This window comes from Podarcis erhardii (genome assembly GCF_964252035.2).
Source record: "Podarcis erhardii genome assembly, chromosome: 13".
NCBI lineage: Eukaryota > Metazoa > Chordata > Lepidosauria > Squamata > Lacertidae > Podarcis > Podarcis erhardii.
Genome location: NC_138502.1, coordinates 8,363,354 through 8,387,183, shown reverse-complemented (window position 1 = coordinate 8,387,183; position 23,830 = coordinate 8,363,354). Strand labels below are relative to the sequence as shown.

The 23,830-nt window shown below is 45.0% G+C and overlaps 3 protein-coding genes across 3 annotated transcripts; 2 read left to right on the top strand and 1 right to left on the bottom strand.

Annotated features, from left to right (window-relative positions):
* Positions 1 to 2,786: 2,786 nt before the first annotated feature.
* Positions 2,787 to 3,710, top strand: LOC309326629 (olfactory receptor 10G6-like; the record flags this gene model as incomplete). Its single annotated transcript, XM_081835499.1, has 1 exon — positions 2,787 to 3,710. One exon carries the CDS (start codon positions 2,787 to 2,789, stop codon positions 3,708 to 3,710), a length of 924 nt encoding a protein of 307 aa, XP_081691625.1.
* A 6,893-nt stretch (positions 3,711 to 10,603) lies between these two features.
* Positions 10,604 to 12,344, bottom strand: LOC309328549 (olfactory receptor 10D3-like; the record flags this gene model as incomplete). The annotated part of the gene is made up of 2 exons (XM_081838546.1): positions 10,604 to 11,555; positions 12,337 to 12,344. 2 exons carry the CDS (start codon positions 12,342 to 12,344, stop codon positions 10,604 to 10,606), a joined length of 960 nt encoding a protein of 319 aa, XP_081694672.1.
* A 4,523-nt stretch (positions 12,345 to 16,867) lies between these two features.
* On the top strand, positions 16,868 to 17,794 carry LOC309328548 (olfactory receptor 10G6-like; the record flags this gene model as incomplete). Its single annotated transcript, XM_081838545.1, has 1 exon — positions 16,868 to 17,794. The coding sequence occupies one exon, from the start codon at positions 16,868 to 16,870 to the stop codon at positions 17,792 to 17,794; it is 927 nt and encodes a 308-aa protein (XP_081694671.1).
* Between the last annotated feature and the right edge of the window lie 6,036 nt (positions 17,795 to 23,830).

Below are 23,830 nucleotides of genomic sequence, written 5' to 3'. Positions count from 1 at the left end.
TAAGAGCTGTTTCTTATACAGTGGTACCTCGGGTTAAGAACTTAATTCGTTCTGGAGGTCCGTTCTTAACCTGAAACGGTTCTTAACCTGAGGTACCACTTTAGCTAATGGGGCCTCCCGCTGCTGCCACCGCGTGATTTCTGTTCTCATCCTGAAGCAAAGTTCTTAACCCGAGGTACTATTTCTGGGTTAGCTGAGTCTGTAACCTGAAGTGTCTGTAACCCGAGGTACCGCTGTATAAACAATCAAAGAGCCATAGGGATATGATCACTGGGGTCTTAGACACTTCAATTTACTTGAAATAGTAACATCTCAAAGGAGTTTGCTTGGAGACGGCATTTTTGTTTGTCACTGTGTTTCTGGTGTGATAGGGCTTTAAGGAATATAAATACATTTGGGGTTGAGGGAGACAGAGAGAGGCACCACATGGGGCCATAGCCACAAACCATTCTGAGGGAATCCTAGTGGGTGCAAGTGCCTCATGTTGGGAGGAACCAGAGAGCATTCAGAAACTCTTAAATTGTCAGCATGTGAGAGTGCCTGAGCCAAGTCGTGCTGCGGATGTGGATAAGGAGGAAGAGGCAGGGAGGAGAGTGACACAGAAGAGGAGGAACGCAGAAGAGACAAAGAGACTGCGGCAGTAGAAAAGGTGAAGAAAGAGGAACGCGGGAAGAAGATGGAGGAGGTAGAGAGAAAAGGAGCGAGCTTCAAGGGGAAACAGTGCTGCTTTGGTGAGGACAATGAAGAGCAGAAAAGAGGAAGAATGATAGGATGGAAAGGGAGCCAGAAAGTGAGAAAGGGGTGAAAAGGCTGGCAGGAATGGAAACTGTACAAGATGAGATAGGAGAGGAAACTCTATAAGGGAAGAGTGGATGGAGGAAAGACAAGAAAGAGGGAGAGGGGGGAAATGCAGGCAGAGGAGAACATGTATAGAAAAAAAAAAGAGTTTCATCCTGTGATGAAAGGGAGCAACCATACTCTTTGAGTAAGGTCTGCAGAACAAGAGACCTTCTGGGGGTCTGCAGACTTCTGGGTCTGAAGGTAGGGTTAGAGCTGACATAACGAAGACCATGAAAAGGATGTCAGGAATACCACAGCTGAATTCAACAGTAGCAAAAGAGGATTCTTAACTTAAAAAGAGTTGGACTTATCTTCTGAACAGATTCCATCTTTGGAGAGGCTTCTTCTCTCTCCACCAAGAGCAGATGGCCAGCAGACACTTTGAGATAAGGTGTCTTCCAATTATTTATTAGACACAAAGTTGAAAGAGCTTCTCTTAACTCCCTAGTTGTGTTACCATTCTTCTTGGCTTTAGAGGCAAAGTCTGTGGTTGAGATATGTTTGTACTAGAACATGGGTAGGCAAACTAAGGCCCAGATCCGGCCCAATAAACTTCTAAATCTGGCCTGCGGATGGTCCGGGAATCAGTGGATTTTTACATAAGTAGAATGTGTCCTTTTATTTAAAATGCATCTCTGGGTTATTTGTGGGGCATAGGAATTCATTCATCCCCCCCCCAAATATAGTCCAGCCCCCGCAAGGTCTGAGGGACAGTGGACAGGCCCCCTGTTGAAAAGGTTTGCTGACCCCTTTACTAGAATAAAGGGCTGAGATCAAGAGTTATAGATGCTTACCATCATTTCTCAAACACAGAATGATCTAAGTTAGGCTGCAATTCTATACTCACTTGAATGGCATCACAAAACATCTTAACACTCTGTAGAAAAATTTCTGAAAGAGGAGATAAAGCTGTTTGTGCACTAATTTGGAAGCATTCTAATGAACAGACTAGTAGGTAACTGGTTCCTAGTGGAAAGGACAGTCACCAGAACATATTGGTTACTGTTCTTTACTGTATTAAGATGGATAACCAGGGTGCTTAGCTTAGCATGCCCCTGTAGAGTAAAATTGCATCATTTAATATATCTGTGTTCATTATTTATTTGGATTCTGAAGCATCCCCATGAACAAAATCTTGAACCAAAAAGATTTGCATATTTGTGTGCAATGTATGAGTATGAGTCAGGAGATCCTTGATCTTTCTGTGTGTCCTCAGACGAGTCATTTTGTGACCTAACCTGCTGAATTTTTTGTAATGTTAATACCGATAAAACACTTTGAGATCCTTGGGGGGAAAAAGAAATATACAGAAGACGTATGTCTTGACGTATGTCCAGAATGCCTTTGTCTCATCCCTGAGCAACACAGCCACAATATCTTCCCTCAAGTGGGACCTGCAACAAATTGCTTTAGTGTATTCCCGCTCAAGCCAATGTGAAACAGGGGCCTGATGTTGCTTTTAAGATCACATATAGTGTGTGGTGGAGAAGGGGCACCTTTTTCAGCCCCTTCTCACCCAAAGGACCTTTACCTGCTATGCTATGTGGTATTAAAGTATGCTGTGCTATACAGAGCAATACATTAGCAATCCTCATACAAGAAAGAAACCAACATTGAGGGCAGATCTACACCATATATTCAGAGCATCTCCAATGCACATTTAAAACATGTGACCACCCCACCCAGTCCTGTGGTTTTCCCCTCACAGAGCTACAGTTCCCAGTACCCTTAACAAACTGCAGTTCCCAGGATTCTTTGGGGGAAAGTCATGTGATATAACTGTGCATTGGATGTTCTTGAAGTGGATGGTCTAGATCTCCCCTAAGAAATTTCATCGAGGGCCTGATTAGTTCATGACTCATAACTTTTGTTCTGCATGTTGTTGTTGCTAGTTCTGTTCTTCACCCCTTACTTACTGACTATGCCCATGATTTTACATTACAGAGATGGAATACAAAAATCAAACTCCATTGACTGAGTTTGTCCTTGCTGGCTTTCCATACCCCAAGAACTTGGTGGGTCCTTTATTCATCTTCTTCCTGCTTATCTACTTACTGACTCTCCTTGGAAACTTTCTGATTTTGTTAGTTGTGATGTCCAATCCCCAGCTCCACAAGCCCATGTACTGGTTCCTTTGCCACCTGTCCTTCTTGGACATGACGGTCTCCACTGTGATTGTCCCCAAGGTGATTGCTGGGTTTCTAGAGGGTGGTGGGAGCATCTCCTTTGGGGGCTGTGTGTGCCAACTCTTCTTCTTCCACTTCCTGGGCTGCACAGAATGCTTCCTCTACACTCTGATGGCCTATGACCGTTTCCTGGCCATTTGCAAGCCACTCCATTATGGCACCATCATGAGCCGTAGGACGTGTCTTTTCCTCGCCATGGGTACCTGGCTTGGTGGCTGTCTTCACTCTGTGATGGAGACAGCCCTAGTTTTCCGCCTGCCCTTTGGGTGGAGAAACCAGGTGAACTATATCTTCTGTGATATCCCGGCAGTGCTGAAGCTGGTTTGTGCTGACACGGCACTCAACGAGGTGGTAACCATGGTTGATGTTGGCTTTGTAGCCACCACTTGCTTCTTTCTCATCCTGATTTCCTACATGTACATTTTATCTGCCATACTGAAAATCCGCAGCACTGAAGGGCGCTGGCGAGCGTTCTCCACCTGCTCAGCTCATCTTACTGCGGTGGTGACTTATTATGTGCCACTTGTTTTCATTTATCTGAGACCAGGATCGCAGGATCCACTGGACGGGGTAGTGGCTGTGTTCTACACTTCACTGACTCCACTTCTGAACCCCATAATCTATACTCTAAGGAACAAAGATATAAAAGTTGCCCTTCTAAAACTGACGGGGAGGGCACTCTAGTATGGAGCTCTGTGTGGTCCATGTGGTGCAATAGATTGCAGCGCAGGCTGGTATCTGCCATGGAATCCCTCGATGTGAGAAGCTATTCTTTGTAAACAATTGTTTGCGGGTGTAATCAACTCACAGGAATGGGGATGAATCTTGTGAAACATTAGAGTGAGAGGTTTCATGGGTTTGGAGTCCAGCAGTGACCAGGACACCAAATCAGAATCTACAGGGCTACTGATTTAGGTACCTAATGAATCTGACGTTGGGAGATGACAGGCTGCTGAACCAAGGTCCATAGCTATTAGCCATGATTGCTATGCGGGCCTTTCACAGTCAGAAGCAGTAATGCTTGTTAATACCTGCTGAAAACCACAGGAGAAGAGAGTGACCTTGCGTTCTGGTCCTGTTTATGAGTTTCCCAGAGGCATCTGGTTGGCCACCGAAAGAACAGGGTTCTGGACTAGATGGGCTATTGGCCTGATCCAGCAAGCTCTCCTTATGTTCTTACTTTAGAACCAGACCCAGGACCCTAATAAGAAACTTTGAGGAACTGAGTGCCTCTCACACTATACCAGAAGTGGCCACTGAAGCAACATGGATGGGGCACTGTTGCTCTCCCAACTTATTAACAGAGCGCTTACCGAGAAGGGAAGGGAGCTTGGACTGGTGCAGCATGTGGTGTTGGGATCCTTGGATGGGCCCCTCCGCCATGCACTGCACCAGGCCAAGCTCTCTGGGCTTCACATCTCCCCTTTCACTCTCAGTGACCTGCTGTGTTGGGAAGCCAGGAGAAAAATGGTGCCTCACTGGCCACAACTGCACTACATGATCAACCCAATGGCACAGGGAATGCGAGGGGCAAGGCACCAACCTTCATGCTCTTTAAAAGTCTGTAGTCATCCAAAAATGGGGACGGAGGATAAGAAATGTTGCCAGGAGGCAGATGCTAAAAAAATCCCAGTGTATCACCAGAAGAAGTTGCTCACCAGAAAATGTGAGAGGCTAGGACCTCCTACAAGGGACGCAGGTGGCACTGTGGGTTAAACCACAGAGCCTAGGACTTGCCGATCAGAAGGTGGGCAGTTCGAATCCCCGTGATGGGGTGAGCTCCCATTGCTCGGTCCCTGCTCCTGCCAACCTAGCAGTTCGAAAGCACATCAAAGTGCAAGTAGATAAATAGATACCACTCTGGCAGGAAGGTAAATGGTGTTTCTGTGTGCTGCTCTGGTTTGCCAGAAGCGGCTTAGTCATGCTGACCACATGACCCGGAAGCTGTATGCTGGCTCCCTCGGCCAATAAAGCAAGATGAGCGCTGCAACCCCAGAGTCAGCCACGACTGGACCTAATGGTCAGGGGTCCCTTTACCTTTACCTAGGACCTCCTACATGAGCAATATCATTTCCCTAGAATGTGGGGGACCGACAGCGTTACTAGCCTCAAATTTCCAGGAGGCAGGATGGTTGCTAATCTCAAGCAACCTTGAGAGTCTTGTAACAGAGTCTTGCTTTGACCAAGAGGCTTGCTTTAGCCCTTTTATTATAAAAACACATTTTCCTCTATTTTAACAAAACAGGATGGATTAGAAAAGCAAATAAGGACAAATTAATGTATAACTCATTTCCTTTCTCTAAGGTCTGCCATCCTGATCTTGAAGCAGGCAAGGCTACAGCTGCTTGCTTGACCGCAGGGCTGGAAAGAGTCATTGGGTTTTTCTTTGATTTTTTGGTTTAATAAAGTTTTTTCCTCATTTCTGAGAAATTGACTTGTAAATTAAGGGCATTTTTGAGTGCAGTCACACATATGGATTTTGCCTCCATTTGGTGGCCATTTGTAGAGTGGCTGGGATAACCCAGCCAGATGGGCGGGGTGTAAATAATAAATTATTATTATTATCAGTGCTTTTTTTCTTTAAAAACGCTTAGGGGTCCTCTAATTTTCACTCAAGAAAACCACCATTTTATAGTTCAAATCGGGAAAAAGAAATACAGTAAATGGACAATAGTACAAAACTTCACAAAATGTTTAGGGGTAGGCGTATCCCTGTGTCTCTCCAGAAAAAAGCACTGATTATTTATCTGATAGGCTGGTCACAGGGATGGCAAATCCCAATGAAATGAAGCTTTCTTTGGTATCCATAACATTCGTTTTCTATATCAGGTTGGGTTTTGTTGCAACATCTAATTCACAGTATCGTCTCTTGAGAAGGTGCTTAATTTTATGAGGTAAGGCCATGAACGCTATTTGCGGAGGGTTGGTACAGTTTCTCTCTCTCATTCTTTTTTTGTTTATTTAATATCACATTTCTCACTGGATTGTTTTTTTATTGTTATTTTAACTTCATAATCAAGCCTGGAAAATTTAAGAAAGAGGTCTACAGATCTGTAGACGTGCCCGTCTTGGCTGATTAGGGAGTGTCCAGATGTTGCGCGGACCCCCCTGGTTGAAATTATCAATTTGTCCCTTGACACGGGGACATTACCAGGGGAACTGAAGGAAGCAATGGTATGTCCACTCTTAAAGAAAACTTCATTAGATCCCTTAGACCTATCCAATTACCGCCCAGTTTCAAATCTTCCATATCTGGGTAAGGTAATTGAGAGAGCGGTTGCTGAACAGCTTGGTAGGTTTCTGGAGGAAACATCGGCTTTAGATCCATTTCAGTCCGGTTTCCGTCCTGGTTTTGGGACTGAGATGGCTCTGGTTGCCCTGACAGATGATCTCCGTAGACAGTTGGATCAAGGCGGGTCAGGACTGGTTTTGTCAGGACAGGATTTGTCAGCAGCCTTTGACATGGTCGATCATGATCTTCTGGACCACCGCCTCGCAGATGTGGGGATACAGGGCATAGCCCGTAACTGGCTGTGCTCTTTTATCTCTGGTTGGGGACAGAGGGTGGCACTAGGGAGGGAAATGTCGTCGCGCCACTCCTTGGTGTGTGGAGTGCCGCAGGGTGCAATCCTCTCCCCAATGCTTTTTAACATCTTTATGCGCCCCCTTGCCCAGATTATCCGGAGCTTTGGGCTGGGTTGTCACCAATATGCTGATGACACTCAGCTCTATCTGCTGATGGATGGCCACACTGACTCAGCCCCAAACACACTGACCAGATGCTTGGAAGCTGTGGCTGGATGATTTTGTGGGAGCCGATTGAAACTAAATCCTTCGAAGACAGAGGTCCTATGGCTGGGTCGGGATGGCATGGGGATGAGGGACCAACTCCCCTCTCTTGCGGGGGCCCAATTAGTGCAATGGCCTTCCGTTAAGAGTTTGGGTGTAATCCTTGATGCCTCCCTTTCCATGGAGGCGCAAGTTACAGCAACAGCCAAGGCGACATTTTTCCACCATCGCCGCATCAAGCAGTTGGTCCCTTACCTTTCCCGCCCCGACCTGACCTGACCACAGTGATCCATGCGACGGTCATCTCCAGGCTTGACTACTGTAATTTGCTCTACGCGGGGCTGCCCTTGAAGCTGTCCCAGAAACTCCAGCGGGTGCAGAATGCTGCAGTGAGGCTCCTCACGAGGTCTCTGCCATGGGAGCATATTCACCCAGTGCTTTTCCAGCTGCATTGGCTCCCGGTGGAGTACAGGATCAGATTTAAGGTGCTTCTTTTGACCTTTAAAGCCCTTCACGGCCTAGGACCCTCATACCTACGGGACCGCCTCTCTCGGTATGCCCCACGGAGAGCCTCAAGGTCCATAAATAGCAACACCCTAGTGGTCCCGGGCCCTAAGGAAGTTAGATTGGCTTCAACCAGAGCCAAGGCCTTTTCAACTCTGGCTCCGGACTGGTGGAACGCTCTGCCTCATGAGACCAGGGCCCTGCAGGATCTGATTTCTTTCCGCAGGGCCTGTAAGACAGAGTTGTTCCGCCTGGCCTTTGGCTTGGAGCCAATTTGAATCCCTCCCTCCCTCCCTCCCTCCCTCCCCCCCTTCTTTTCCTTCTCCTCCTGCGATGAGGCTACATTTTAATATTTTAATGTTTCAATATTTTAATGTTGTATTTTTAATTTTGTTTTTAAGTTGTAATCATTTAACTTGTTTTTATTATTGCTAGTAAGCCACTCTGAGCCCGGCCTTGGCTGGGGAGGGCGGGGTAATAATAATAATAATAATAATAATAATAATAATAATAATAATAATCTTCTGAGCTCTGACATGTGCATGTCTTCCATCTACTTCTCACGTATTTTAAAACCTTACGTGTTTACTCTCAGCCTGCTGGAAGACCTTGAGGTTCCATGGCTACTGCCTCTCAGTCAGGAACTGAGTTAATCATTTCTGAAAGAGGTTCCAAGATAGCATATCCTCAAGAGCACAACACACTGCCCACAAAACTTGCTTCACTGGCTACAAAATAGTTTTCTTCTGGTCTTCCGTTCTCTGTTAAATGTTCTCCATATGTGGTGCCATTTGGGCCATATGATACCTGTCACAAAGCTTTCCACGGTGTGGCAATAACCAACATTCATTTATTGTGAACAACTTGGGACCAGAATACTTGCAAGAGCCTCTCTCATTCCATTGCCCTGCCTAAGCATTGAGCTCAGCTGCGTTAAGCCACAATCTCAATTAGCAGCAGCCATGGGGAGGACCTTCTCTGCAGTGGCCTCCATTATGTGGAATCATCTTCCCTCAGAGCTTTGACGTGCGCCAATGTTGATGTGTGTTTTTTGGCCATTGTGAAAAGCATACCTGTCCACTCAAGCTTTTCAAAGAGTTTAATGTCAGGTATAACACAATGTTCTTGCATCATCAGCTGTATTTTATTTATATTTTTGTGATGTCAGTCTTTCATCATTTTTAACTTCTACACTGCCTTGAGGCAGATTGAAATAGATGGTATCTGACTACATAAATAAATAAATAAATAAATAAATAAATAAATAAAGTAACTTTATTCTCCCCCTCAGCATCCTCCCATTCTCTTATAAATAGTCCACTATTATTTTTCTCTTAAAAAGCAGAGATATCACCTTGCCAACAAAGGTCCGTATAGTAAAAGCTATGGTTTTCCCAGTAGTGATGTATGGAAGTGAAAGCTGGACCATAAAGAAGGCTGATTGCCGAAGAATTGATGCTTTTGAATTATGGTGCTGGAGGAGACTCTTGAGAGTCCCATGGACTGCAAGAAGATCAAACCGATCCATTCTTAAGGAAATCAGCCCTGAGTGCTCACCAGAAGGACAGATTGTGAAGCTGAGGCTCCAATACTTTGGCCACCTCATGAGAAGAGAAGACTCCCTGGAAAAGACCCTGATGTTGGGAAAGATGGAGGGCACAAGGAGAAGGGGATGACAGAGGAAGAGATGGTTGGACAGTATTCTCAAAGCTACCAGCATGAGTTTGACCAAACTGCAGGAGGCAGTGAAAGACAGGAGTGCCTGGCGTGCTCTGGTCCATGGAGTCACGAAGAGTCGGACACAACTAAACGACTAAACAACAATATTTTCAGCGTTGTCTCCCTCAGACCCCTCTTGCTGTTCTCCTCAGAGCATTAAAACTGCTCCTTAGCATCCTAGCTAATCTGACTTTTGCTTTTTGCTTGGCTCTTAGGCACGTCTGTATACAACAAAGAATGGATAAATCAGTGTACCTCTGGTCCATGCCAATTTTCCTGGTGTTCATTCCAAAATATTTTATTTCCTTGTTCTACATTAATCAGCATTTTAATACCCACACCAAATTTACATTTTAACTGTTGAATTTATCACAAAAATGCACACTTAATAAAGTTTTTTAAAATCTCAGTGTGTACTTTATCAAAAATAAAAGAAGAATCAGACACACAGGCTTTTAAAGTCCTTTAAAGCAGGCTGAGTTGAGGAAAAAGTGACTTGATTAAGGTCATCAAATGAACAACTGGCGGATTTGAACCTTGGGTTTTCTTGTCAACAGCTCACACTCTAGCTATGGCAACCTCAATGAGCTAGTGGAGTGGTTCTCAAATTGTGGTCTGTTATTCAGGTGGGTCCATGATGTGTGTCTGGGAAGAGTGATTGAAGCAGTGGCTGTGAATGGCGAGCACAGCGCATTCACTATTCATCTTAATTTTTAATAGTACTTTTATTGCTTCTTTTCTTTCTTATATTGCATTTGAATATTTAGTATTGCATTTTATATTGCATTCTATGGAATTCATATGGCAACACAATGAAAATACAATATAAGAAATTGAAGAAGTGATAAAAGTGGTCTATGAGTCAGTTGTCCACAAGCTTCATTCAGGTGGCCTGTGGCATGTCTGCATTACATATTCAGGGGATGTAGGTGGCGCAGTGGTCTAAACCATTGACCCTCTTGGGCTTGCTGCTCAGAAGGTCGGCAGTTCAAATCCCTGTGACAGAATGAGCTCCTGTTGCTCTGTCCCAGCTTCTGCCAACCTAGCAGTTCGAAAGCATGCCAGTGCAAGTAGATACATAGGTACTACTGTGGCAGAAAGGTAAATGGAGTTTCTGTGTGCTCTGGTTTCCGTCATGGTGTTCTGTTGCACCAGAAGCGGTTAGGTCATGCTGGCCACATGACCTGGAAAGCTATCAGTGGACAAAAGCTGGCTCCCTCAGCCTGAAAGCCAGACAAGCACTGCACCCAATAGTCACCTTTGACTGTACTTAACTGTCCAGAGGTCCTTTACCATTTACCTATTACTTATTCATATTGATTTTTTAAATTGTGTTTATATTGCTTCTTTTATCTCTTATATTTATTGCATTATAATTTAAATTCATAGGTCATACAATAATATACAAAGTAAAAATAAATAAAAGAAGCAATAAAAATAAAAATACAACTAAAAACGGTGCATCACAATGGCTACAAGAGGCAGAAAAATCGTTAAGTGGTCTGTCAAGACCCTCAGCAATTTTTAAGTGGTTGGGGGGGGGTCAGGAATTGAAAGCCACTGAGCTAGTGAGTTATAGTCTGAGTCACTCTCTTTGCCCCTGTCAGCTTAGTCAAAGCTGCTTTCACTTCTTTGTTCCGAAGCGTGTAAATGACTGGGTTGAGCATGGGTGTCACCACATTGCCAAAGATCTGCACAGGGGTCACCAAGATTTCACTTAAGGACGGCTGAGTATAGATCAAAGCACAGGGGCCAAAGAAGAGGGTGACCACAGTCAAATGTGAGGCACAGGTAGAGGCTGCCTTGCGCCGTCCTTCCCCAGAACTCATCCTCAGGACAGAGTAGACAATGCGAACATAGGATGTCAGGATGAGGATGAAGCAGGTCATGGGCACAACACCAATGTTGGTGAAGCTCACCGTCTCGATGATGAGGGTGTCGGCGCAAGCCAACTTGACGACGGGAAAGATGTCGCAGAAAAAGTAGTCCACTTCACTGGGACCACAATAGGGTAGGGTGAAAGTCAAGGTCGTGAGGATGGTGGCATGGAAGGAGCTGGTGACCCATGTGCCAGCAGCCAAGATGGCACATACCTTCCAGTTCATGATGATGAGATAGCGCAGTGGGTGACAGATGGCGACGTATCTGTCATAAGCCATGACGGTATAAAGGAGGCATTCTGTGCTCCCTAGGAAATGGTAGAAGAAGACCTGGCACACACATCCACCCAGCGGTATGACTCTGCTTTGCCCCCAAAGGTTGGCCAACATCTTTGGGGTGCTAACGGAAGAGAACCCAATGTCAAGGATGGAGAGATTGAAAAGGAAGAAGTACATGGGGGTGTGAAGACGGGAGTCAGTGAGGACAGCAGTCATGATCAATAGGTTCCCCAGCAAAGTGCACATGTAGAAGAGTAAGAAGACAGGGAAGAGGATGTTCTGGAGACCTTCTGTATGGGGGATACCAAGGAGGATGAAGTGGGTCACCACCGTGAGGTTTTCTCCATGGGACCTGTCCCTACAGAAGAAGAGAAGGGGGAATACCCCACAACAGAGAACAGATTAATAAGCATGGAGGCTGCAATCATAAAGCCACTTGCCAGGAAACAAGACCCATGGAGCTAGAAGATAATACTTTTTCTGGAGTAAACAAGTCTAGGATTGTCCTGTTGGTGAAACCAGTGGCACATGCCAATGATAACACAGGTGCTTAATTATTTGGTTTTTCTCAGGTTCAGCTAGTAGCCATATGCATATTATTCAATAAATAAAGGACCAGCTTCTTCTTCCTACTTCTTACACAGCGGACAGAGTAACAACATGCTTGTAATTTTAGTATACAAAGAGTATGGCTTACTAGAACAACAGTGTCTCCCTTTCCCCAAATGCAAAAAAGAAGAAAATGGTTCCTTTGATTCTAACGAGGCAAAATGAAGCTTATAAGAAAAGCTAAGCACATAAAATCAATACTACTGTATTTAGATTGCTTGTTTTGGGCAGGATTGTGCCCTAGACATTTTAACTGTTAGAAAAATAGAAAAATCTACTTTGAAGGGAGAAAAACCTAAACTGAGACATACTGAGAACTCGTAAGCAAATATTATCTATAAGATCTCCTTGTTAAATAAAAATAACAACTTTCCCAAGGGAGAAAATAATAATAACCCCACTGTATTTAAATCTCTGCAGTATAGCCAGCATTTCTCCTAGGGGCAAATGCAGGGAGAAAAGTTCACATTTAGAAAACAGAACAACAACAATGTAACAATAAATAAGTCTTATATCCTAACTCCACTTACCTGCACATAAATCCCATTGAACCCAGTGAGACGTACTTCTGAGTAGACATGGCTAGGATTGCATCATTTCTGAGGTTTGGGTTTAGTCAGCACAATCTTAGCCTTGTCTAACTTAGACATAAGTCCTATTGAAGTGCTGAAGGCTGCAATCCGAACCTCACTAAATTGGACGTGAGCTTCATTTAATTCATAGCATAGCATAGCATAGCACTATAGAGTTGGAAGGGACCCTGAGGATCATCTAGTCCAACCCCCTGCAATGCAGGAATATGCAGCTGGTCCATACAGGGATCGAACCTGCAACCTTCGCATTATCAGCACCATGGTCTAACCAACTGAGCTATCCAGGCTCTGGATTCAGTGACTTAGTTCTGAGTAGACATGGTTAGGATTACTCTGTAAGTACAAAAAAAAACCTTACAAAAAAAAAGAAAAAGAAAAAAAAGAAGAAGCAAAAGAAAGAAAAACAATACAATACAATATATAAACAATACACAACGCAACATTCACACATTAAACTATACAAAACAGAGCAAAAACAATTTAAAAACATACATCATACCATTTCAATGCCTTATCTTCCATTCCCTTGTTTCATCGACCTCCTCTCACCTCCCTTTTTGTATTCCACTTCTATTAATTGTTTCAGCAATTCCTTTCCATCTTTCTCTATTTTCTGTCATATAATTATCTTAACTTATTTTAACCTTATTTTCCATTAATACTATAATACTTATTTATGCTTAACTCCTTATAACATTTCCACTAAAGCCATATAATTTCATTCCAACATTTTTCTGACACTCATTAATTTTACAGTATTTCTATAAATAGACTTTAAACTTTTCCCAATCTTCTTCCACCGTCTCTTCTCCCTGGTCTCGGATTCTGCCAGCCATTTCCGTCAATTCCATATAGTCCATCAACCTGGTGATCTTCTGTCTGAGGCTCTTAACTCTTTTCCAAGTCCCTTCTGCAGGTCTTCTTCATATTTATACATGCACTTTACTTTGTCTTCTGCTGATCTTGTTCTTAATTTCCTTCCTTTGATACTGAAGAGTAGATCTCGGGGAAGCTCCGACCTAGCAATGTTTTTATTCCTTCTCGACAGGTCAGCCAAATCTCCATAGTTAAAACTAAAATCCAAAAGATATTTCAGGACGTGTTTCAAAATCCCTCCAAATCTAAAAGTCCCCACAGCTCCAATCTCCTCTTGACCCAGGTCCAGGTCCCAAAGGTCAGTAAATCCCTGCATGAGGTGATCTATCCAACTTTCCTTCTCCAGTCCAAGCAGGGCTCCAATCCTCAAAATCTGACTTTCTCTGAATTCAATCATAGAAGGCAACAACTTATAGTCATCAAATTGCCTCTGTAAGGCTGGGGCTCTCTCGCTCTCCACTTGTATTACTTTAGGTTCAACAACAACTTTCTCCCTCGCCTTCTCCCCAGTTTGCCATGTCAAAGTAGATTCCTGTATCGATTCCTGAATAGTTTCTGTATAGATGTTCACTTTTTGTCCCAAATTAGTCACTTTTTGTTATCAATTTTGATAGTCATCAGATCCGTCTTCTTGTGGAGCTGTTCCAATGAATCATCTTACATAATGCAATCACCAAGGCTTCTTCTGTCGACATTCTTAACCGATCCAAGGTCAATCCCTGGTTCTCACGGTTTTTTATTTTGCAGCTGGAGATTCCACCAGCTCAACTCTTGTAACAGTTTCAAAGGCTCCCTCTAGAGGGAAACAATTTCTGTTTGTATCAATCCTTTTAAGCACAGTTCAAGCAATAAAATTAGTTTCAATTTTCAGTTACTTTTACTCCTTTTTAAACGCAGAAGGAGACAATGGAAACAATGTATTTCTCTTATTTAACTAGCTGTCAACAAACGTTTTATTCACAGTCAATGAACTTTCCCAAAACGTCAGTCTTACTAGCAGCCCGTTTCCAGGTTCAGAGCGGTGGTAATTTAACTTTCTTCACTCTTTCCTTACGCGATCCAAAATTTCCCCCCTCTTCTCCTGCTTCCAAGGGGGGGTTTAATGATTTTAGCCGATGGAAGTTTAATCCTTTACAGAGGACTTTCCAAGACTTTAGCTTGCAAGCTCTTTGCTTCAATGTATTTACAAAAAGGGAAGGCGGACTTCCTGTTTGAACCTCCCTGTTTCGGTGCCAAATTAAGACGTTTAAAAATCCAATTTTCCATTCTACTCACGGGTAGTTGTTTAGGATCAAATTGTCCACAGGAAAAAGTCAGTGCTCTCCGGCAACAGCAGTGCGGCTTCACTCCGTGAAAGAAGCAGTCAATTTGAAGCACTGCGCCGCTCACCCCACGTCGCTCCGGATCCCCGAAACCGGGTCTCCCCGCGAGTAGGGGAGGCGCAAAAGGTGCCAGCCGAATCCCACGTTCACAGACTTCTCCCGCCTGTGATTTTTAGTGGGTCTCCGCCTTCGCCGTGGCGGCCAGACCCTGATTTCCACAGAGCAAATTCCTCCTGATCAGAGGAATTCCGCCATTGCCGGAGGCGCCAACCCAGAAGTCCATATAGGTCCTGGTTTCTAGCTGCTGTCTCACCCCAGACTCTTGCTCATGACCATCCAAAACCATTGATTGCAAATAATTATTCCCCAGTGGAATTTATAATAACTATCAGTCTCTCTTTCCACCCTCCAAATAAACCATATTATAAATGACACTGTCTGGAATCTAATGAAACCATAGGGCATAAACATGTTCTCAGATGAGCACATTCCCTCCAGAGGGAACGAACAAGGATCTGCTCTTAAACTCTGTGAAGCTGCAGTATTATAAAGATACTGGGGGAGATGAAATGGTGCCTCTCTCGGTGAAAAACATTGAGCTGATTATCCCCTACAGCTATACTCTATGCCTCATGCCAACTGTTTTCTGCGTCTCAGAAGAAACAAATCTGAATGAAAGGAAATCTGATTTGTGGGCTGACCTAGCCACAGCATAGCTGAAAGCCTTTAAGGTGTTCCAACACCCTCCATGTTCTCTCCTGCAGCAGATCACACAGCTACCACTCTGGAAGGGGATATAGCTTCAGGATTTCCTTTGCCCACTCATTTGCTGAAGTTATATCTGAGTGAAGGCAACTCCAATGAAATAGCTTGCACTGAGGGGCCACCTTGGCCCTTGGTAAAACATCAGGTGAGTCTTCTGAACAGAAACAAACTGAAATGATATAAATGATTTAAGGTTGACAGCAACAAATTCAATTCTGCCAGAAGCTCTCACCATTCCGCTTGGAACTATCACCAGGTTCTATAGCATGTCATCAAAGAGTTCATTTAGCCAATAACTGTCCGGAAACTGCATTGAATAGCACCTCCCAACTGTGTTTATGGAAGAAGATGGAACGCAAGACAGGATATGCATTTAATAAATAATATGATTAAAAAACTGAGAATAGTCTTTCGAGAGCTGTATCATGGCAAAAGCATTAGTATGCTAATGTTGGAGTATATGTGACTTGTAGGCAATGTTGTTTTTTTCCAGCTTATCACTGAACTCCAATAAGGTGACTCAAGGGCAGGAAATAACTGTTGAGGAGTGGGCCCTATGGATGCAGAAGTCCACTGAACTCAAGTGGAAAAGCCAGGCTATTTTTTCACATTTGTTGCAGAGTGGTTTGTAATGGATACACAAGTTGTTGAAAGGATGTCAGAACCACATTATTTCCAAGCCTTGGATAAATGCATCCTTCCATACCAAATCTGGCAACTGCTTTCCTAACTGCATGATGGATTTTATGTCTGGCTGATTCTGACAAGGAGATTTATTGCCAATCGTTCACCTGACGTTGACCTATTAAGCCAAGATTTTTTCAGCCTTTTAAAACTGGGCTCTTCCTAGTGCCTGTTGCTAGTTCCTACAGTTGGATGTAGAGAGCCTTTTAGTTCTGCTCTGTTCTCTACCGCAGTTAGAAAGGAAACTCTCCTTCCTTCTCTCAAACAACACATAGGGAAACAAGAGTGGAAAGCAACACTTCGTTGTCTCTTGTGGTGCAGTTACCACCACAAATCCCGTGCTGTTCAGCAATGATCTGCTATCTGGGTTCCTTAAGATATCAACAAAGGTCTAAGTTGTTGCTGGGACAGTGGTGGCTGGTGCCCATTGGAAATGGTCGGGGGAAAGGCAAGAAGACAGACAGTGGGTGGTGCCAGAGCCAATGACAGAGTGAACTAATGCAAGTTTTCCATAGAACTCTTCTGGGCAAGACAGAGACAAAGGAAGAGGAAGCAGGCAGGCCCTTGGATCAGTTTCGACTAGGAAGGCAGACAGGTGGGCGTTGGCTGAGATAGGTTTGGCAGTTCTCCATTCACCTTAATGGACTTGTTTCCATTGTGCTGGGAGGAGGCCAACAACTGCTTCTATAGATCATGTCCTTCCCTAGAACTGTATAGGTGTCACCTACTTTTGGAAAATGTCATCAGTAGTGATATCTCACCTTCTCATTCACTTCCAAAATGTTAATCACACTTATCTAACTGATATTAATATCTTACCAATGGAGTGTGCAAATGAAACAGCACCAACAGAGTTCGTCCTCTCAGGGTTCCAATACCCACCAGAAATGAAGGTCCCATTGTTTCTCTTCTTCTTGCTCATGTTCCTGCTGACCCTGGGTGGAAATTCACTCATTCTCTGGGTGGTGGCTTCTGACCTCCAGTTGCACAAGCCCATGTACTGGTTCCTCTGCCATCTGGCCATCCTGGACATGGCTTTCTCCTCTGTCGTCATTCCCAAAGTGATTGCAGGATTCATCCCTGGTGGAAAGGTCATCTCCTTCGCAAGTTGCGTCTCTCAGTTATTTTTCTTCAATTTCCTTGGATGTGCAGAAAGTCTCCTTTACACCTTGATGGCTTATGATCGCTTCTTGGCCATTTGTAAGCCTCTCCATTACAGCAACATCATGAATGGGAAAGCCTGCCTTGGCCTCTCCGTGGGGACGGTGATTGGAGGCTGTTTGAACTCAATTATACAAACAACCCTCACCTACAGCTTGCCATACGGGCAAAGAAATGATATCGAATATATCTTTTGTGACATCCCTGCAATGCTGAAGCTGGCTTGTGCTGATACAGAGTTCAATCAGATGATGGTGTTGATAGATATTGGCAGTGTGGCAATGACCTGCTTCCTCCTGATCTTGACCTCCTATGTCTACATCACCTCAGCTATTTTGAGGATCAGCAGCAGGGAAGGGCGTCGCCGGGCCTTCTCAACCTGCACAGCCCATCTTACTGTGGTGGGAATATATTACCTACCTGTGGTTTATCACTACCTGAGGCCAGCTTCTCAGGACTCCATGGATCCTGTGGTTTGTGTGTTCTACACCACAATAACCCCATTTTTGAACCCGCTCATATATACACTTAGAAATAAGGAAATGAAGACTGCTGTGGTGAAAAGGTGGGGTGGGATTGCCATGTAAAGAACCCCCCATGTGTGCAATTCTGTTTTCTGTTCCTTTTGACACATCAAGTCCAGTGTTAGAAACTGAGACATGAACACTAGGAGCTAAATGGCACCTTAAACCTAGGTTATGGGTGGAACAACTTCATGTCTAGGCTCGCTTTTTTATAACAAGGATACAAAGTTGAAAATGAATAACTGCAGCTAAAATATTATGTTCATTTTTCACATGGTCTAATCCTTCCCCTGCCCACCCCTCTAATATTCTTAAGAGGGTCCCTTCTCCAGTCTTCAGAGAGTGGCGGGAAGTGGGGAGGCAGAAAAAGGTCCTCCTTTCCTTCCAATCTGCAGCTTTAATCTGAAATCCTAGGCCCTGTACAGTGCCCAGAGCTAAGAAACTGCTTGCACTGATGAAATTCCCTGTCGCAAAATGTGCCTGGAACAATGGGAGTCTCAAACCCTGATCAAGTCAAGTCTGATTGACTTCATCATGTGGGCCTAGGGAGTGATCAATGCGGGAGGAGGCAGGACTACCCACCTGTCTTGAAAGAGGCTGTCGTCCACCCCCTCCTTAAGAAGACCTCCCTGGACCCGGAGGTGCTAAACAGCTATTGCCAAGTGGCTCATTTTCCCCTTTTGGGTATGGCACTTTATAGGGTTGTAGCAGTCCACCTTCAAGCATGGTTGGAGGAGATTGAATGTCAGCCTAGTTTAAGGCCCAGTTATGGTACTGAAACTGCTCTGGTCATCCTGGTTGATGACATTTGCTAGGAGAGAGATGCAGGGAGTGTGACCCTGCTCATTCTTCTTGATCTTTCACAGTTGTTTTGATGCCACTGACAATTGTATCTTTCTGGAACAGCTCCCAGAGATGAATGTTGGGGGCATTTGAATTCATTTGATCTGCTCCTACCTCCAGGACTGTTTCCAGAAAGTAGTTATGAAAGGTCATTTTTCAACACCCTCAGATGTTTCATTTTGTCCCCTATGCTATTGAACATCTACATGCAGCTGCTGGGAGTTGTGATCAGGGGTTTTGGAGTGAAGTACCATCAATATGTAGGTGATACTCGGTTCTATCTGAATTTGGAGAGAAAGCTGACTTGCTAGACAGGTGTTTGGAGGCAGTGCTGGGCTGTATTTGGGTCAACAAATTGAAGCCTCTTCTGGGTACCCTGAAAGGAGCCGATTCTTAGCTTGGGAATGTTCCAAGATCCAACATTGACATTTGGAGCTCAGGTAGTCTTGGTGACCAAGAGTGCCTCTTTCCAGTTATGGCTGTTTCATCAGCTACAGCCCAATTTGGACAGAGATGACTTAGCTATAGTACTCCATACTCTGGTAACTTCCAGGTTGGATTACTTTCTGGAGCTGCCCTTGAAGATGACTCATAATTGGTCCAAAATGCAGCTGCCATTGGCTGGGGTTACCTTTAGAACTCATACATCCCCTGTTCTAAAACAGCTTCATTGGCTGTCAGTATGTTTATGGATGCCCATGTTAGTGTCTAACAACCTAAATGACTTAGGCTCTAAATATGGGACATGCTGACTTATCTCCACATACCCTACTGTATGTGAAGATCAACAGAGGGGGCCTGTGGCGATCACACAGGGTCCCTGGATGTTTGACGGTCTATTGATCCCTGTGCCACCACTGTGCTCGCTTCCCCGCTGCCACCAACCCGTTACTCTCGGGTACACACTGAGTCCAGACAGTTATTAAAATTGAACCAAATAAACAAGTTTATTTTATAAGCGTTAACAGGTTTATGGTTTCTCAGATAAAATTCTTGTCAGTTTCTTAACTTTAGTTTCTTTACTGGCCTATACCTTCCTAATACCTTCTGACTGATTATCTCAACTGTTTGAATGACTCCTCTTAACAGATTCTCTCACTCTCTCACATCAGACTAGCCCAACCCACAGACTTATCCTCTCTCCCCTTCTCTAACGCCGGACTGACTTCTCAACAACTCTTACTCTAACTCTAACTCTAACTCCTCCCCTTGGGTTCCTATTGGTTAGTCATTTTACACTTAGTTAACCCTTTCCTTCTGAACCCAGTATGATGTCACACACCTAGGAGGGCAAACGCCACAGGGCCCTCTTGGAAGTTCCACCTCCCTGAGAAGTTTGGGTGGTGGCGGCCCAGGAGAGGGCATTCTTTGTGACAGCCCCTGATTTGTGGGATTCCATCCCAACAGAGGTGCACCTGGCTGCTTCATTATGCAGCTGGTAGCAAATGCTAAAGACATATCTCTTTACCTTGGTTTTCACATAATGCACAGATTGGTGAAAATAACATTCAAAATGCATCATATTAGGGGTGATATGCTTTGTAGAGAGGTGTAAATTGAGGAAAACTGAATGCACAACGTTACAATAAATCCACATTAAGATGTTGGTGAATTTTCTGCTGTTTTTATTTATTTAAAAATAATAATTGGAAACTGATGTGGGAACATGGAACTCATATTTGGAAAAATAAAAAACTGAGATTGATGTCCTGGGTATGCAATCAAAATGGTCTCCAGCCTCTTCAGCAGCCTCCGCTTTTGTAGCTGGAGTCTATCAGAGTCCTGCCCTCCCAGGCTCCACCCACCATTTGACCTGACTCCATCCACCATTAGCAGCATTCCCCAGTCCAAAGGTACAATGGTGCTGAATGAGGGACGAACACTCTTTTTATCCCAAAGGAGCAGACCTGAGGGAAGTCTTCAAGAAGACTCAATCAGCTCCACCCCTGGGTGTGCCCGCCCCTAAGCCCACCTGCCATTGGCCAATCCACAGGTGGCCTGAATTCAAATTATCCAACTGCTGGGAGAGGCTGCTGCATCTCTCATCAGCTGGGAAAATGTGGCTGTAGCAAAGGCCACAGAGGTGGGGCAGGGCCATGCCGCAATGCTATGCCATCATGGAAAGTAGGTGGAACTGTCCAATTGCCGTGAGTCAGTGGTGCCTCACTGGTGAAAATAAAATAAAAGCCCTAGCTCTCCTGACAGTCCTCCATGGTGGCAGGATCACCTGCCCATTTATTTCACTTAGTGATTAGAGAAAGAACATCTAACATATCTCTATGTGATTGAGAATTATTTCAGCCTGAATGTCTCGTCATAAATGTTTGAGCCAAAATCTATGTCAACACATGCTGAGACCATGATCCACAGGAAAACAGGGAGCTGCCATATACTGTGTCAGACCATTGGCCCATCTGGCTAAGTATTGTCAACACTGACTGGCAGCTGCTCCCTGGAGTTTCAGGCAGTCTATCCTACTAGGAGAAAAAGGGGTGGTGGCGGCTGAACCTTGGACCTTCTGTAGGCAATGCAAATGTTCTGTGTATACCCCAAAGGCATCAGATTGGCTACTGTAAGAATAGGATGCTGAACTTAGATGAGTCTTTGTTCTGATCCAGCAAGGCTTATGTTCCTTGAGTGACAGGTTAGACTAATAACAACAACAACAACTCCTTCAGCCCACCTTTCCGGAGAACTATGGATTATATGAAGGTGGGGGTAGGTGGGGGGATTGGCTGAAAGGTGTTGCAGAAATAAATTCTAGCAGACACAATTCCACTCAGTCCTGCTTAGATTAAATGAGTGGCACTTAGTTCCTGTTGAAATCAACAAGATAATAACTCATGAGTAACGGTGTCAGATTGATTTCAGTGGGACTGAGCTTAGACTAGATATAAACCAACTGTCAGGAGCTGCTGTATTTTGTGAGTATATATGTCTACTCCATGTATTCAACCAATGAGCTGCAGGGGGCAGCAAATAACTTTCTGGACTGGCTGCTCATTGGATCATCTTGAACCTGTTCTTCTTCAGCTCTGATGTGTCTCTCCTTCAGTCCTGCTGGGTTTTCAGTTCTGGCCAATAGCCCGTTTCATAGCTCCTGGTTTCTGGCTGCTGAGGCCTGCCAGATCCCTACCTGAAACTCAGTCTTTCCACAAACAACATTGTTTGCAAATAATTGCATGGACAGGCGGAGTCCCCAGATCCCGAGTGGTCCCCCCCGTCATGTGGAATAACGACTCTAGACAACGTGCTATGGGATTAAATTGGCCACAACTTTATTAAATTTCAAATGTGGGTAGACCTTGGCTCAGGCATTGGGCGTTCTCCCTCCCTAGTCCCCAGCCGGGGACCTAGGGAGCATCAGGGTTATCCAGTGTGTGTGGGGGGGATGGGCCGGCTCTGGAGAACATATGTTCAAGCAGAGATAGCCGCCCCCGTTACGCTGCCGCAGGGGAGAGCAATGACGACCTTTCGGCGTACGGCCAAAGCCTCCCTTCAAAACCCCTTTAACGGGGAACCCTGGTATCGCCGCCGCAAAGAGGAAGATGGACTAAAGGATTCCGCCCAAGGCCTGATACCGCCAAAGTTGTGACGTTTTGCTACGGGAAAGGCGAAACCTGCCAATGCAGGGAAATTCCTTTCCGGCCCTTTAACAGCGACCTTATCGTGGCAGCGCCCGCATACCTGTGGAGACAGGTTAACCTGCAAAACCTATGAAGAAAAGTTAACCTGCAAAAGAAGACATTAACTGAGGGTGGGTAGGGTGGGAGAAGCTCTGGAGCCAAGTGAGGATTAACAATTAAGATCCACCCTCTATTGTGTGGGCAGGTAATCCCTCCCCTTACCTGGCCTGGTTTCCCTGGCAACGCTTCCCCCAGGTGGGATTGGACAACTCACTGGGGTAGGCGGGGACCTCCAGGTATCCCACCTGAGGGAAGGCAAAACCTATGCTGATGGGGCCACTCCAGATCCAGGGCTGCACGCGTCCACGCAAAAGGCGCCCCCCGTTTTAAGTGGGGAGCGGTCATTGTTCCCCCAGAGAGTTCTTAACAAGAATCACCTCAATGAGGGTTTGAGACCCATTGGCTCTCCTCACCTGGTTTAGCCAACCAGTTGAAGCTGTTTCCCGGGGTGCGGACTCTGTTGCATTCTGACAGCTTCTAGGAACCACAGGTGAAAGCTGAGTGCAAGCTGGGGGCCAAAAGTGGAGAAACTACCTTGAAGGAGGCGGTTGGAGGTTGGATGGCAGTTAACAGATTGAGGTTGAATCCTGACAAGACAGAAGTACTGTTTTTGGGGGACAGGAGACGGGTGGGTGTGGAGGACTCCCTGGTCCTGAATGGGGTAACTGTGCCCCTGAAGGACCAGGTGCACAGCCTGGGAGTAATTTTGGACTCGCAGCTGTCCATGGAGACACAGGTCAAATCTGTGTCCAGGGCAGCTGTCTACCACCTCCATCTGGTACACAGGCTGAGACCCTATCTGCCCACGGACTGCCTTGCCAGAGTGGTGCATGCTCTGGTCATCTCCTGCTTGGACTACTGCAATGCTCTCTACGTGGGGCTACCTTTGAAGGTGACCCGGAAACTACAACTAATCCAGAACGCAGCAGCTAGACTGGTGACTGGGAGCAGCCGCCAAGACCACATAACACTGGTCTTGAAAGACCTACGTTGGCTCCCAGTACATTTCCGAGCACATTGCAAAGTGTTGGTGCTGACCTTTAAAGCCCCAAATGGCCTTGGTCCAGTATATCTGAAGGAGCATCTCCACCCCCATCGTTCTACCCGGACACTGAGGTCCAGCACTGAGGGCCTTCTGGAGGTTCCCTCAATGCGAGAAGCCAAGTTACAGGAAAACAGGCAGAGGGCCTTCTCGGTAGTGGTGCCCTCCCTGTGGAATGCCCTCCCACCAGATGTCAAAGAGAACAACAACTACCAGATTTTTGGAAGACATCTGAATGCGGCCCTGTTTAGGAAGGATTTTAATGTTTGATGTATTACAGTATTTTAATATTTTTTTTGGAAGCCGCCCAGAGTGGCTGGGGGGGGCAGCCAGATGGGCGTGGTATAAATAAATTCTTCTTCTTCTTCTTCTTCTTCTTCTTATTATTATTATTATTAGGAGCATGACATGTCCCCCACCAGAGGTACTACCACTCCCCTAACACTGCTGTTTATTGTATAGGAAAGCACAACTTCAGTTTGCCTTCAAATGCAAAGTGAATAAAAATTCTTCCCCATCTGTACTCTG